The 14,320-nt window shown below is 53.2% G+C and overlaps 1 protein-coding gene and 1 long non-coding RNA gene across 5 annotated transcripts in view; one reads left to right on the top strand and one right to left on the bottom strand.

The window, feature by feature from the left end:
• The window catches only part of FSTL4 (follistatin like 4), a 725,054-nt gene that overhangs the window by 115,561 nt on the left and 595,173 nt on the right, over positions 1–14,320 (bottom strand). For all 4 annotated transcript variants that reach the window (XM_019831942.3, XM_045058882.1, XM_023255130.2 and 1 more), the window contains one exon: positions 10,973–11,096. In XM_019831942.3, the coding sequence (XP_019687501.2) occupies positions 10,973–11,096 (124 nt within the window). The remainder of the gene's footprint in view (positions 1–10,972; positions 11,097–14,320) is intronic.
• On the top strand, positions 4,831–6,309 carry LOC109500552. The gene is made up of 2 exons (XR_002158158.3): positions 4,831–4,982; positions 5,959–6,309. It is a non-coding gene; the product is annotated as an uncharacterized LOC109500552 (long non-coding RNA).

Genomic DNA, 14,320 nt, shown 5'->3' on the forward strand with positions numbered 1-14,320 from the left:
TTCTAAGCACTGTTGCACAGAGGCGGACTTTTGAAGTTGGGACCAACGCTAGGGCTGGATGGGGCTAAAAAGAGGAGTCTCTGGGAGTGCATTTATCTGTGAGAGCTGAGAAGGGATGGGTGTTTGGTGGGCTTTGTGTTTAAGAGGAAAACATCCCTCCATGGGGGACCTGATCACTCAGGGAGCATGGGGATGCCTGTTCTGTGTGACAGGGAGGCTCCTGGGGGTCCTGTTTCCCTGCAGAGCTAAAGCTCACTGGTCCTAAGGGATCTGGGTCAATGTGTCTGAAACACCTGCGGCACACAGGCTTGGATGTGGGGACCCACACTGGGCATGCAGGTGCAGAGACCTTGGCCTCTGTAACAGCACAAGGTGAAGGCTTTCAGAGAGGGTTTTGCCTCAGTGATCCCGCACTCTGCCCTCCCCCTCAGTCACAGATGACTGTGGTCTCTCCGGAACTGGGGCTCTAGGGGAAGAAATGGAGACTCCAAAGGGTCCCGGTTACAGCAGGGTGTGTAGCCAGCACCCTGGAATTGGCAGGCCTCAGTCTCCCTCGGCCTCAGTTTCCTTACCTTTAGGACTCAGGGGATGAGGAGGGAGACCTGCCAGGTGCCTGGTGCAATGTCTGGCATGTGGCCAGCACTCAGCTCAGGAATGGCCCTGTCTGGAGGGCTTGAGAGCTTTTGGGAAGACAAGAGAACCCAGAGTAGCTACTCAGAGGAGCCACCTGCCAGCCCGCACTACCCCTCCTGCTACCCATGGAGGGGGCAGAGTCCTTTGGGCCCCATTTCCGTCCCACCCGGATGCGATTTGCAATCCCGACAAGTGTACAAACAGTTGTTGCGCCCGAAGCACCTGTCTGAAGACAAAACGCCCATGCCATCTGGAGAAGAATGGCTCTCCAAGGGCCCAGCTTGCGGGCTGCCTGGGGCAGCTCACACACCAGGCTCCTTCCCACCTTCCCTGGGCAGATCACAAGTGTGGAGCTGGACGAGGAAAGGGACAGTGCCAGATGGCTAGAATCCCGGCCAAAGCTGGACGTGGGAAACCGTGACCAAGTAGCCCCGTGTTTTAAAGGGTGACAGTAAGGCCTCTTTGTGTGGCAGCCACACGTGGGGGTGGTCCTAGCTCATCCCCCGCCTCAGCCCCACAGGCAACAGAAGCTTCGGGATTCACGGGAGAGTCCGCACAGATGAGAATGAAACTGATTTTCCTTCCCGTGCCCCTGCTGAGTCCAGCCCAAGTTTAACCAACTAGTTATGCATGTTTGCTCGTCCCAGTACCAACCTGGATCCCACCGGGCCAAGGACGGCAGCAGCCTTCCTAAGCAGAGGCCCAAGTCTGCAGCCCCCAGCACCCTACCAAACCCTGTGAGAGCCAGAACAGGAACTCGGGGCTCTGAGCAGATGGCTGTCAGCAGACTTGCCTTCTACCCGGAATCGGAACGTGTCCTCCTTCTTCAGTGGACAACACCTCCCCTGTTCCTGATTTACTGCAAAGAGCATTTAAATCCCAGTCCCCGCTTTGGTCCTGGGACCCCTTACAGTGTCTAGCCTGGGAGCCTCTGGGAGGCATTTGGTGAGGGTTTGTCAGATGCCAGAGTTATAAGGGGATCTGAGGGTGGCTTGGCACGGTCAGGGGGAAGGCTAGCTTTTGGGGAGAGACAAGTCCCATCAGGACAGCAGTGAGTGGAAGGGAGCACGAGTGGGGGCCTTCCAGCCTGAGGGAGGGGCTGCAGATCACACAGCATATCTCTTTTCTCTGCCAACCCACCACCACTGTGGAGTCATGGGCAGCTAACCAGGTGTGGGGGATAGGATGGCCTCTACCACCTGTCTGGGAACTGCTACAACCACTCTGAACCTTTTCTCTTTATTACCAGTAAAACAAACAAACAAACAAATAAATCCATCATGGTCTTTAATTCTTTCCGCGAATGTTTATCAAGCACCTACTATATACCAGGCTGAACATCCACCTTCTGGAAAGCTCCAGGCTCCTCTCTCTCTCTTGCTCCTGCCTTGTTCTCCAGCTGGAACAAAATGCCTCAGGCAACAACTTCACCTTCTCTCAGACGCAGCCCTTCCTCTCCTTCCCTCTCTTCTGCCTCCTGGGTTTGGGGCTGTCCTGACCCTCCTGCTGCGATCTTTGCTCGGGAGCTTTTGGTCTTTTGGTGTCTGCCCATATTTCAACCGTCTACCATCTTTCCTGCCCAGAGGGAGAACCTGGGAGGGGCTGGGCCCTGGGCCAGGACGAGGCGCGGTCAGCCTTTGGGGCTGGAGGGTTGATGAGTAACAGTCACCATAAGGTAGGGACCAACAAGCCAGCGGGTGTTGCTGACGCAGAAGAGACCCAAGGTGGGTCACTGGCTGTGGTCTGAGGTCTCCAACTAGCCCCTCGGTTGCCACTTGAAGGCCTGCTTCTGGCAGTCAGCAGCAGCGTGGGCATCTCCTGCCCTTTTTTCCTCTCCCGGAAGAAGACACCTCTCTCTGTCTCTCCAGGTCCTGCCTGTCACCAGGGCCTAACTCTCCAGCTACGTCCTGCCAGGAGCCACCCTGGTGCTGGGGCTTGTGAGTAATCCCATGCCCGAGTGTGGGCCACATGCTGTTGACGCACTCAGTCACTATGCACGTGTGAGCAGAGCCCTCACGCGCCCCTCCACTCCCCAGCATGGCTCATGAGCTGGGCCTGCATAGTGGTGGTGATAAAGGGTTTTGAGGAGCATCATCACAGAGCCTGAAAACAGGCGGCTAGAGAGAAGGGAAGCCAGAGGCAGAGGCCAAGGGATTTGTGCTCCAAGTGTACAGCCTTGGGGAGAGCCCTTTTTTCAGAAATACACGGGGTGAGCCTTCTCCACACCTCAGAGCACTAAGGGTCCCTGAGTGTTAAGAGAGCTTACACCTGCCACCCGGACCACCCCCACACTGAGACTCCAGCGCAGATGGCAGGCCCAGGAGGCAGCAGGCTGGGATGCACCCCTGCATTGGCCTCAGCTTGCTATCTGGGCCCTTGCCTGGAGCCTGGGAAGAGGCCTCGGCATCCAAGGAGCCCCTCTGAGATCCAGGCTCTGGGCGGCTCAGCCATTCACACACATCCCTAGGCTTCTCCACACTCCAGTGCCATGGAGCAAGCTTAGAAATCGGTAATGTGACCTTGAGTGCTTAATTGCATGTTGAAGTCCTTTGAAGTCCTCGCAAACGCTTTGTAGAAACAGTGACATTTATGAGGACGATAGGGTGCTATCCTGGTAAGAAGCTGACATTAAAATTGTTCTCATTTTATATCTTTGTAATGAAATTCTTTGTTTCCTCTGCAGCCATTTCTGAGTATTTACTAACATTCAGAGAACTCTCTGTACCATGCAAAATTTCAGGTTTCTCTGTAGTGCCTAATGTCAGGCTGGGCTGTGTGACAGGAGGCCAGAGCCTGATATGCAGACCTGCTGGGAATTGTTACTCTGGGGCATGAGGAACATGTATCCAGCCATCTTGCCCCTGCCTCTTCCTCCAAGAGGAGGGTTTTTTTTTTTTTAAAGCACCAAAGTATCATGTTTTAATGAGTTTTCTTTGCAATTTGTATATAATAGATTTTCAATAACAACCTGTAATTAGTTCATTTTCTACTATTCAATTGCTCTGCACTGAGGCCATTGACAGCTTCCAGCTGAGATCTTTAAAAATGGAAAGTGCTTGAAGACTCAGCTCCAGACAATGCAGGAAACTGCAGGCCGACAATGCAACTGGTAGGAGCAAACCTGAGCAAGAGGCGTCTGGGTTCCAAACTCCCAAGAGGCAGAAATTGGCCAGCAAACAGCAGTTCTGATTCAGAGCCGACTCTTCCAGGGCATGATGAGGGCGAGATGGCCCCACCCCAGAGCCCTGGTAGATGTACGGGGGTCCCCATTCCACCAGCCCCGCTCCCCAGGGAGGAGGCGCTCACTGAGCATCGCCCCCAGCCCAGCAGCTGCTGATGGCTTTTTGGGCACAGCTGGGGCAGAGGGAGGGCTGCTCATGTGCCCCCTGAGCAGAGGCACCTGGGAGGACAGAGCTCAGGCACTGGGGCAGCTCCTTACACAGCAGCCCTGCTTGCTTTTCTGTCCTGATCATCATTAGTGGAAAGGCTCTAGTGGCCACAGGGGTTTTCCAGGGCTGAGTGCATGGCTCTAGCTGATACTCAGGACCCTCCCTGGGGACTTGCTGGGCCAGCACACCTGCAGGTGCCTCACAGGCCGGGCGCCGGCTCGAAAGGCTTGCACAGGTTCAGGCCAGGTGGCCTCTCTCCTGTCCCGGCTCCTGCTTTATTTGCCGTGTGCCAGCCTGCAAGCTCCCTGAGGGCAAGGCCTGCTCGCAGCTATGTCGCCTGCCAGAGAGCAGGCTCTGTGCATGTTTCCCGACCTGATGCTTTCTTCCTCCTTCCCCTTCTGGTCTCTGCTTCTGAACCTGTCCTCATGTGTGGTCTTCCTGCCCTGGCCTGGTGCCCCTGAAATGTTCCAGTCAGCTGGCCTGCTCCTTATATGGACACTGCCCTCCAACTGTGCCTGAGCGGAGAGAGTAGGCCTGCACCCCCGGCTCAGGTGCTGTCCCTCCTTTCCTGGAGCCCGGCCCACACCAGCTTCAGGGCACACTTGCCCTGTCTTCCCACAGTGATCCAGTCATAGTATTGCTTCCTTTGATATTTCTGGCATTCACCTGAGTCAGGGAACTTGGGTGTCTGTGCTCAGAGGTTTTGCTCAAGAGGCCTGCCCTCCTATTCTGCCAGGGCCCAGCTTCGGGGAGGCGGGGTCTCGAGAGGCCAGGGTCTCCAGTTTTCAGGAGGGCATGCTGTGTGGGTGTCGCCTTTGGCATTGTGATGTGGCCTCAGGAGGGAGGGAGGTGGCCCCGGGGGCCCAGCCGGGGCTGAGCTGGCGGGTCCTTCAGGTTCCCAGGAGCTACACTCAGAGGAAGTACAACCCCATGTTGTATGCTGATGAATTAAGTCCCAAGGTACATGGATTCGCACAGAGACGAGAGCCACTCTCCTGGTGGGAATGGCAGGAGCCAGAGGGCCTGTGCCTGGTCCTCTCACAGCCAGGGTGTGAGGGGGGTGGGGGTGGGGGTGTGGGCTGCAGGCTCCTGCCATGGCAGCCCTGAGCGGGAGCCCTTATCTCCACACACAGTTGTCAGAGGTAGAGGTAATTAAGCAGCGGGCAGGTAGCCTAACAGCCTAACAGAACACTTATCCTGAGGAGGGCTGAATGGCCAATTAGTGGCCCCAGGAGCAGGATGGGAGCTTTATGGGACAAGCAGCTTTCGTCTTCATTAAGGAAGCATTAGGCTCATGTGGGCATCAGGGCTCACCTCCCACCCCGGTCACTCATGCAGGTGATCAGAGATGTCTGGGGCTGCTAGGGAAGCCACAGGGGTGCCCTTGCTGGCTGGGTCCAACCTGGCTGGTGCTTCCCCAGTGGAGGTCCTGGCTGTGGGGCTCCAACAAGGTGCTTCCTCTGCTCCCCTGGAGACGTGCAAAGACCCTCTGGGACCTTTAGTGACAGTTACATTGTGTTTGGACCTCTGGCAAGCAGAGAGGTCCGCTTCATCCCCTCACTAAACAAACATGGGCCAAGGGTTTCCTGGGTGCCAGACCCCATGATAGGCATGGGGAGCAAAACAGCCTCTGGCATCCTGGAGCCTATACACTAATTTGGGGCAGGATAATAATGACAACGGCACAGGGTGACAGGGCTGGGAGCAGTGGGGGCTGCGGGGAAAACACGCAAAAATCTTCACGTCCGTCCCTGACCTACTTGGTTCATGATTACTCAGCACTTAGCATTTACTAGTGCTGAGTACACGTCTGTGATGGTCATGAAGCCATTTTACAGACGAGCAACGTGAAGCTCAGGTTTAGTTCTGGTAAAGGTCATGTAGCTAGTAAGCAGCGGAAGGAGGATTTGAACCAGCTTTGACACTGAACCATCAGGTCACAGCCTCGTTACTGTGGAGAGGTGAACTCAGGGATGTGAGCACACACAGGAAGATGTGTGGGGCTCTGTGGAAGGAAGAGAAACCGAGGAAGACTTCCTAGAGGAGGAGAGCAGTGAGCTGAGACGTGAAATTTAGGGAAACACGCTGTGGGGACAGTGAGACTCTCGTTACTGGAGAATGCCGAAGAGTTGTAAAGTGTGTGGAAATGCGCGAGGAGTTTCTGGAACTAGACATTTGCGTTCAATCATGGTTCTGCTGTGTGACTATGGGTTAGCCACATAAGTTCGCTGAGTTTTTGTCTCTTCATCTGTAAAACTGGGTCATAATACACAGTGCTGACACATGATTAATGTGAGGTGTCATTTTATAGGACTCGATGTTAAGAATCCACTATTAACTCTAGTGTTGTTAACAAGCAAAATCATTCAGATGGCACACTGGCTTTGGCTTCAGGGGCACATAGCAAGCTCACATGGAGGCCGTCTCTCTATGCCTGAGGGGAGGAGAAAGCACCCTCACCTCTGTCCTTGGGAGGGACACCTCTCAGCCCCTCTTGTCTCCCGATTTTCAATTCCTCCTTTGGCCGAGCCAGGTTAGCTACTTTATACCCTTGAGTGCAGGAGGGACCAAGGGCAGCGAATCCGATTTTTTGGACATGTGATTTGCAAGTCCTCTGTGAGGCAACCAGTTCCTCCCTTTGGGGTTAAGGGTGTCATGTCAACAGCGGTCTTGGCCTCCACTGGCACTGAGGCCCGTGCACAGGTATCTCTTGCTCTCCAAAGCCAACAATGAAAGAGATAAAGTTTTGCTCTCTGAAATGTTGGTACTCACTATTGAAAACTCAGGGACCAAACGGAGGAGGGTAAAGCGGCATTCTCACCCTGTGAAGCGAGCCTGCACTCCCCTTACACAGATAAGGAGCCAGATGGATTTGGGTGTTTAGCTTTAGCACCCAGCACGGGCTGGCTTGAGGGCTGCCTGACGTAGCGTGTCTGACACGGTGTCTGGCCTGTGCCGGGCATCCCTTTTTCCAGAGGATGAGGGCATGGAAGGTAAAGCTGCACCTTCCTTCCATTTTGTAGCAGTGACAGCAGAAACACAGCGGTAAATTCGCCAGGTGACCATCTCCTCTGTTTCACAGAGGTGCCCTGGATACAGAGGTAGTGTGGTAATCTGATGAAACCACTGTGTTCCGTCTTGCTTGCCTGGAGTGCAGGGAGGGTGTCCTGCTCCCACACAGGCCTCTCCCTGCAGTTCTCCTCCGTGACACGGTGCATCTGTGACCCCAGAACATTAGCATGTGAAGCCCTGCATCCTGCCCGGCTCGCGGCTCAAACCCTTCCTTCCCAGCCGACACGTCTCCCTCACAGGATCAATGAAAAGGACAAGTATCTTTCCAAAAAGCACAAGAAGCTTGTAAAGAATTGAAAGCGAGAGAAAAATCCCCATTTAAACAATGTTTTCCCCACGATCCCAATCTAAACGTTCAGAAAAGTGCAGAAACGTGCATTATTGGAAAGCTTTTTAAACGAGCAACTTTGAGATTAATTTATTGTGATGCATGGACATCTTGCTCACCAAGGACCCTGGGGCCTGGGCCTCTGCCTCAAGGAGAGGAGCGGTGGCTCTGTGGCTGGTGTGGCCGGGGAGAGGGAGGGGGTGGTGGTGCTGGGGAGGGTGGAGGGCACGTGGCGAGAGAACACTGTGCCCTTAGTTCCGAGATCAGGCCATGATATGGAAAGCCAAAAGCCACTCGAAGAGAATGTTCAGGTGATAGATGGAGAGAGGGAGGCCACCCTTATATTTCATGCCCGCCAGTGTACAGAGACGGATGAGCAGGAGATTTAGCTCCATCTGACAGTCAGGCACAGGACTGACTCCCATGGCTGAGGTACCTGGCCTCTGCCCTCCTCCCTGGGAGGGGTCACCTGTTCCGCAGAGACAGGAAGAGGGTGCAGCCCCAGCATGAACCACCTCAGCGGAGCACGGCAGCCACCAGCCTTGGGGTTCCTGGCAATGTCCCCAGCCAGCTGCAGACAATGGCACACACCGGCCGAGCCTGAGCTAAGCCAGCTGCATGGGAAGACGCAATTTAGGAGACCCCACCCCCCTCCACCAGCCCACTGCCCAACACAACACCAAAAACTTAATACAACCCCCTTCTCGGGCAGAGGTCCTCCAGACCCATCCTTTAACAGAGTGACCAAGTCTTGCCAGGAGGTACCCCACAGACCCCGTCCTGCCTGGTGCCCAAGGACCCTGGCAAAAAAAGAAAAATATAATGTCAAAGTCTCAACCCATGCCAGCCCATTGGCTCCAGTTTTTAAATTAAATCCAAAATGTTGTTGCTGAAGTGTTTGAGATATTACTTTCTTAGTTTTAGTGAGGTTTCTTTAATGTCCACTGATTTCTGGGTAATAAGTTGTACCTATATGTCTCATTTCAATTACCTATTTAACATTCACTGAACCATAAATTCATTCCCATAGCTATGGGAATTTCATATAGAGTCCCTATGACTTTGAAAAACCATTGATGCCTCATGCTCCGAGTGGCCGCGTGTCAGGCCTTTATGGCTGGGTTAACTCATTTTGTGGCTTCCTTAATGGCTGTGAGTTTACATTTTATTGCATATCTATTTTTGGGGCTGGGCTGTGATGAATGGTTTGGCTGCCTGGTTCAAAACAAGTCCAAGGCAACAGCAGATTCTAATTTGCTTTAAAAATGATGATTATAAAGCTTTTCAAATAATAATCCAGGAACGAAGGAAACACATCCCACATTGCTCTGCATGAGACGTATGGCTGGAAGTGAAGTAATGACATCCCTCCTTTTCCACAGGTAGCTCATGTTTATAATGACCTTCATTAGGGAGGCCAGGGAGGCCTTTTTCATCATGGGCAATCAGCATGCTTGCATTTCCTCAAGAGTAAAGCCAGTTTTCTCCTTGGCCCCGACTGATTCTCAGAAACAGAACTCACGGAGCAGAGGCTTCTGCAGTACCAGGTACCAGGATTGTTCTAAGTGGTGCCATTCTCTGGTTAATGATGTCATCGTGGGACATCTCAGTAGTGATGCCTGGTGCATCCTCCAAGTCCTTGAAGTCAAGTCTGGGTACCTGGCTGTATGCATTGACCTCTTCCTTCCTCCCATCTTTTGCAGAGGGGCCGAGCACAGAAAGCATTGCTGGGAATGCCTCAGAGCTGTGCCCAGGACACTGGTTGCTCCTCTCCTGACATGCAGGGATGCTCTCCCTGTCATCTGCCTTGACCTCTGCTCTTTTCTTGTTCGTGTTCTATGAGATTAGAATCACCAGGGGGTCCCTATGTGGGGAAGGTGGGGAGAATATTGTAGGAGGGGACACTGAGGACAGGAGGGAGGGTCTTGTCCAGTGACGTGCAGGTCAGTGCTTAACAGTTGGCTCTCCAGAGGAAGAAAGTGCCCCCCCCTTTTGTAGCATTTGTGTGGTATGAATTTCTGTGGTGTAGATACTCCCACCATGGCTGATTTAAAGCTATCAAGTGTTTCCCTGCAAAATTGCTGAAAATCTAGTCATTGGCTCTCATGAGCTAGGTCTAGGGAGTTGCTGATACTGCCACACATTCTAAAATGTAGAGATTTATTTATTAAAAAAGTATTTTTTTAATGTTTATTTATTTTTGAGAGAGACAGACAGAACACGAGCAGGGGAGGAGCAGAGAGAGGGAGGCACAGAATCCGAAACAGGCTCTATCCAGGCTCTGAGCTGTCATCACAGAGCCCGACATGGGGCTCGAACTCACAAACCGTGAGATCATGACCTGAGCCGAAGCCGGACACTCAACCGACTGAGCCACCCAGGTGCCCCTAAAATGTAGAGATTTATTTCAAGGCATAAACTTTTCTACAAGGCAAACACCTCCCACAGCAGGTTAAGCCTACCAGTCATTCACACCTTATTATGAACTACTGTACGTCGATAGGAGTTTCAGTAGTGGGCAGGGAGAAGGACGATGGGTACCTATCACAGTACATCAGGCAGAGCCCTGTAATTGGGGGTTGGATTTTGAGCTTCGGCAACAGGGATGTTGTGAACCGGAAAGGCACCCTTCCCGCCCTCCCTGCCCCCGTGTCAAGTTCATGGACTTTCCACAGGGAAGAGTCCCACTCGTTTCTCTCCTCATGTCATATGAGTACCTCCTCTATCTGCCACAAGAGCCCTTCCTGCCAGTGAATCATGACTGCTTCTCAGGCCTTGTGAATGTTTGCATTAACGGCATGAAATGCCAACACGAAGCAGGAATATTTTTCTGAGAAGCCGAACTCCAGGTAGAGGTTGAGGCTGGGGAGAGGATGTGAGGATCTGTGCTTGAGAGTACTCAATGCACCTTGGCGGTGGGTGGGTGGGGGGGTCTCACACCTATTCCCCAAATTCTAGGGCATGCTGGTAGGAGCAGTGAGCTTGTAGGTCATGTCCAAGGGTGTCTCACACAGGATGCACATATCACCTGCTTTAAGCAGGGGCTGAATGTTTAAGAAACATAAAGGGGTTTCATCTCTTTGAGGCCAAGAATGTTCCCTCTTGTCTCAAGTTTGGGGTCAGCACTGCCCTCCCCTCTCCTCCCTGCTGAATTCTGTGAGCTCTCTACCGGAGCTCATTCCTCCTGCCCGGCCAAGCCTCCAGAACGCTCCTGCAGAATCTGCCTCCTGGAGTCATAGACTCCCTCGGGTATCTGACAGTGCCCTCCCAGCCACACTTAAGTCACAGTCCTGGGTTCCTCCAGTGACACCAAGAAGGGCCTTTACCCAAAAGTAACAGAGCGTGCATTCCCTCTTCCCACCCACGCTCTTTTACCCTTTTCTTAAAGCTCAGGCTTGTTGCAAAACAAATTCAACTGATTTCACGTATGAAAGAAACCAATGATGGAGACAACCGACGACAGACTCCAGAGCCCCGCAAGCGGGAGGCGCAAGCCCGCCTGTGGAAACAAGCCCATTCACGCATACACCCCTCATTGGGGCTGACTTACGGAAAGCTGTGTAGAGCTCGTGGACGGTCAGGGAGCCATCGTTGTTGTAGTCATCAAATCGGAGGAGGTCACCCGGTGAGCATCCCAGGAAGCCCTCCTCCAGGTCCTGCTCCTTCAGCACGTGCTGTGGGTGAGGAAAGGGATGAGGCCACAGCAGGGAGTGAGTTCAGGGCTGTGGGCATGGCTGGAGCCAAGAGGGGCTGTGGTCACCGCCCAAGGGAGGGGTGAAGACTCCAGTGACAGCTCAGTGGGCCATGGGGAGCACCCAAAGCTCTTTGGTTTTGTCTTGCCTCACCCTCTCATTCTATAGATGAGAAAACTGAGGCTCAGGGAGGGCAGGGACTTTCCCAGGGTCACACAATGGTCGGGTCAGAGTCAGGATGAGGGTTCAGGTGGACAGATCCCAGACGGTCTCAGTTGGGAATGATCTTTGCGGGTCCTGGTCTACCCCTTCATGCTACAGATGGGGAAACAGGGAGAAGAAGGGGCCTGATCAGATTAACTCAGCAAAGAAACAGTGGCTGAGTGCAGCCTAGTTTCTTAGAGCTGGAAGTTTCGTAGAGCTGGAAGGTCACTTCTCCATCAGTGCATGCCTGCCTGACCCCCCACACTCCAAAAGCCCTCACGGATCTCAGGGCAGCACCTGCTAGTCACAGCACCCGTCCCCCCAGAAAGGGGCAGCTGCCATTCTACTGACTTGGCCTGAGCTCCATGGCTCTGCCTGCCTCGTTCTGCCAGGGGCATAAACGTCTGCCTTTGGGATTCTGGCATGGTGCTACGGATGGGCCTTTATGAACTTTCCTCTGGCCACAGCCTCGCCAGCATGACCAGCCAGGTGCCAAAAGGTGACTAAGGGTGGAAATTCCAGGCACCCTCACTCAGCTGGAGCCAGAGGCTGGGTTTTCCGGGACTAAAGTCTTGCAAGGAAAATGCTGAGAACGAAATCTCAGAAGAAAGGAAATGATTTCATTTTATTTTGTGGGGAGAGGGGGACAGAGACATTTTCTCTTTATTTAACAGTTTTAGCTTGGCCTGCTACGTTAAAGGCAATTTAATGTGATAACGTTAAAAAAAAATGACCCTTCACCTAGCAAGTAAGTGTTCAATAAAAGGGAGATCAACCAGAACGCCGGAAATCAATCTTCCAAAGATGGAAATTTCCCCTTGTCTATTTCTACATTGGAAATTGATTAACTTTTCATAGGACTGACAAGTTTTTCCCTGACACCTTTGATTCAGTGTCAAGGAAAGGCCCACTTTAGCTGGGCTCTGCTTGGCAGTTTTATGAAATGGACTTTAAATACATTAAGTTTTAAGGAGGAAATCATAATCCGATTACCATACTTGTTAACGGCTTCAGGTGCCTCGGGGCATGTGCCTGCCAGGTTAGAGCAACATGCCTAGGAAGGTTCTGTTTACTTCTCAGCCACCTGGGAGCCACATGGGGCTGGGGCGGTGAGAGCTCACAGGCACTTCTGTCTAAGACAAGCCAAATCCACCTGTTCTCAGTGCTCCCTGAACGGCCAGTAGTGCAGGGAACTGCCAGATGGTTGTTCTTGCAAGGTAACTGTAACTGACAGGACCTGGGCTTTTCCCAGAGTGGCTCGGGTCATCTGTGGGTGGCTGGCCCTGCTCCTTGGGGTCTTAGCCATAGCTGGGAGCCGAGTACTCCCGGAGATGGTCACATGATGGTTGGCAGGGCTGGGATGGTGTGTGCCCGGGAGGCCGTGGGCTGCAAGCCTCCTGGGAGGCAGGCTACGTACAGATGGACTGGCACGTGTTGCCCAGGAGAGTGAGCACAGCAGGGTTTTGCAATGCCTTACAATCTGTGCTTCACAACGTACTCTCTGCAAGCAGCCTCTGGACTGGCTGGAGTAGAGGGCCTTGAGAGGGGGACCCTGCGTGGCAAAGCCTCCAGGTGACTGCTCTGTACTTGGATTTTGTGGGCACCTGCTGGCCTCACAGACCTTAGGAGAACAAAGTGGAGCCTTCTTATGGGAGCCATTCTCCCCCAGGGAGACCCTCATGCTGTGAGGAGAGTAGGTGCATATGCATCAGCCCACCTGGGTTTTTTTTTTTTTTTTTTTTTTTTTTTTGAGAGAGAGGGCACAAGTGAGTGAAGGGAAGAGGGAGAGAGAGAGAGAGAGAGAGAGAGAGAGAGAGAGAGAGAGACAGGGAGAGAGAGAATCTCATGAGGGGTGGGAAGGGGGGAGGGAAGCAGGACTCGTGCTCACCCAATGAGGGACTTGAACTCACGAACCGTGAGATGATGACCCGAGCTGAAGTCAGATGCTTCCGGGCCACCCAGCTGCCCCAGCCCACCTGGGTTTTGCCTGAGTTCATCATGTTCTTGACAGTGACCACAACTCAGGCAAGTTACTTGATTTCTTGGAACCTTGGTTTCCTCATCTAAAAATATCTGTAGAGTGGGGATAACAGGAGTACCTCCCAGCTTAGAGGATGGCCAAAAGGTTGAAGGGGGAAATGATAATAACAAAGGCAGTGATGATGGCATGGATGTTGAGCACCTATCACCTACCGAGAGGATACCATGTGCTAGGCACCATGTCGAACACTTCATACGCCTTAGCTCCTTTCATCCACCTGCTGACGCTGTGATGGTCATGGACAAGAAACAGAAGCCCAGACAGGTGAGGTTTTCTCCTAAGAACCACTAGCTAGTAGATACAGGAGGCAAGGCTTGAACTCAGGAAGCTTGACCAGAATGTCTGAGTTCCTAGCTACTACACTGCACACAAAGGGACTCTCTTATGTTTCTTATGTCATTAGTAAAGGGCCTTGCTTAGTGCCATGCACACAGTGGATGCACACAGAGTGCCAGGGCAGTCTGCAGCCCAGTCTTTCCTAGTGACCTGGCCGCAGCTTTGATAAGGTCATTGTGCCGTGTGAAGGATGTCTTTAAAGTGGCATCGAAGGTGGGGACTCATCTATATTGTCTGTCCTCCGGGTGGGCACTCTGTGGGCTCTGAGGAACAGCTGCCCCCACCCCACCAGCCTACACGGAGAGGCTGACCTCACCCTCCTTGCATATCTCTGCACCTGCCCGGTGAGGCTCCAGGCCCTTCGAGGGAGACCAGCAGAGCGGGAGTAGGAACGCAGGCTCTTCTGGCCTACCTGACCTGCCTGTCTGCCACCAGCATCCTAGAGGCCCTCTCGGCAGCTGGCAGGGGCTGGTGCTCTGGGTTACTCCTTCACTTTCTGCTGCAGACAATAACTGCCCGGGCACCACCTCGGAGCTGGAGAAAGGGACATGTGTGCTGTGCTTGCGGAGGGAGGCAGGGCTTCCTGCAAAGCAAAGCAGGTCGGGCCCTGCAGAATGGCGAGGTC

Source organism: Felis catus, chromosome A1, assembly GCF_018350175.1.
Source record: "Felis catus isolate Fca126 chromosome A1, F.catus_Fca126_mat1.0, whole genome shotgun sequence".
Lineage (NCBI taxonomy): Eukaryota > Metazoa > Chordata > Mammalia > Carnivora > Felidae > Felis > Felis catus.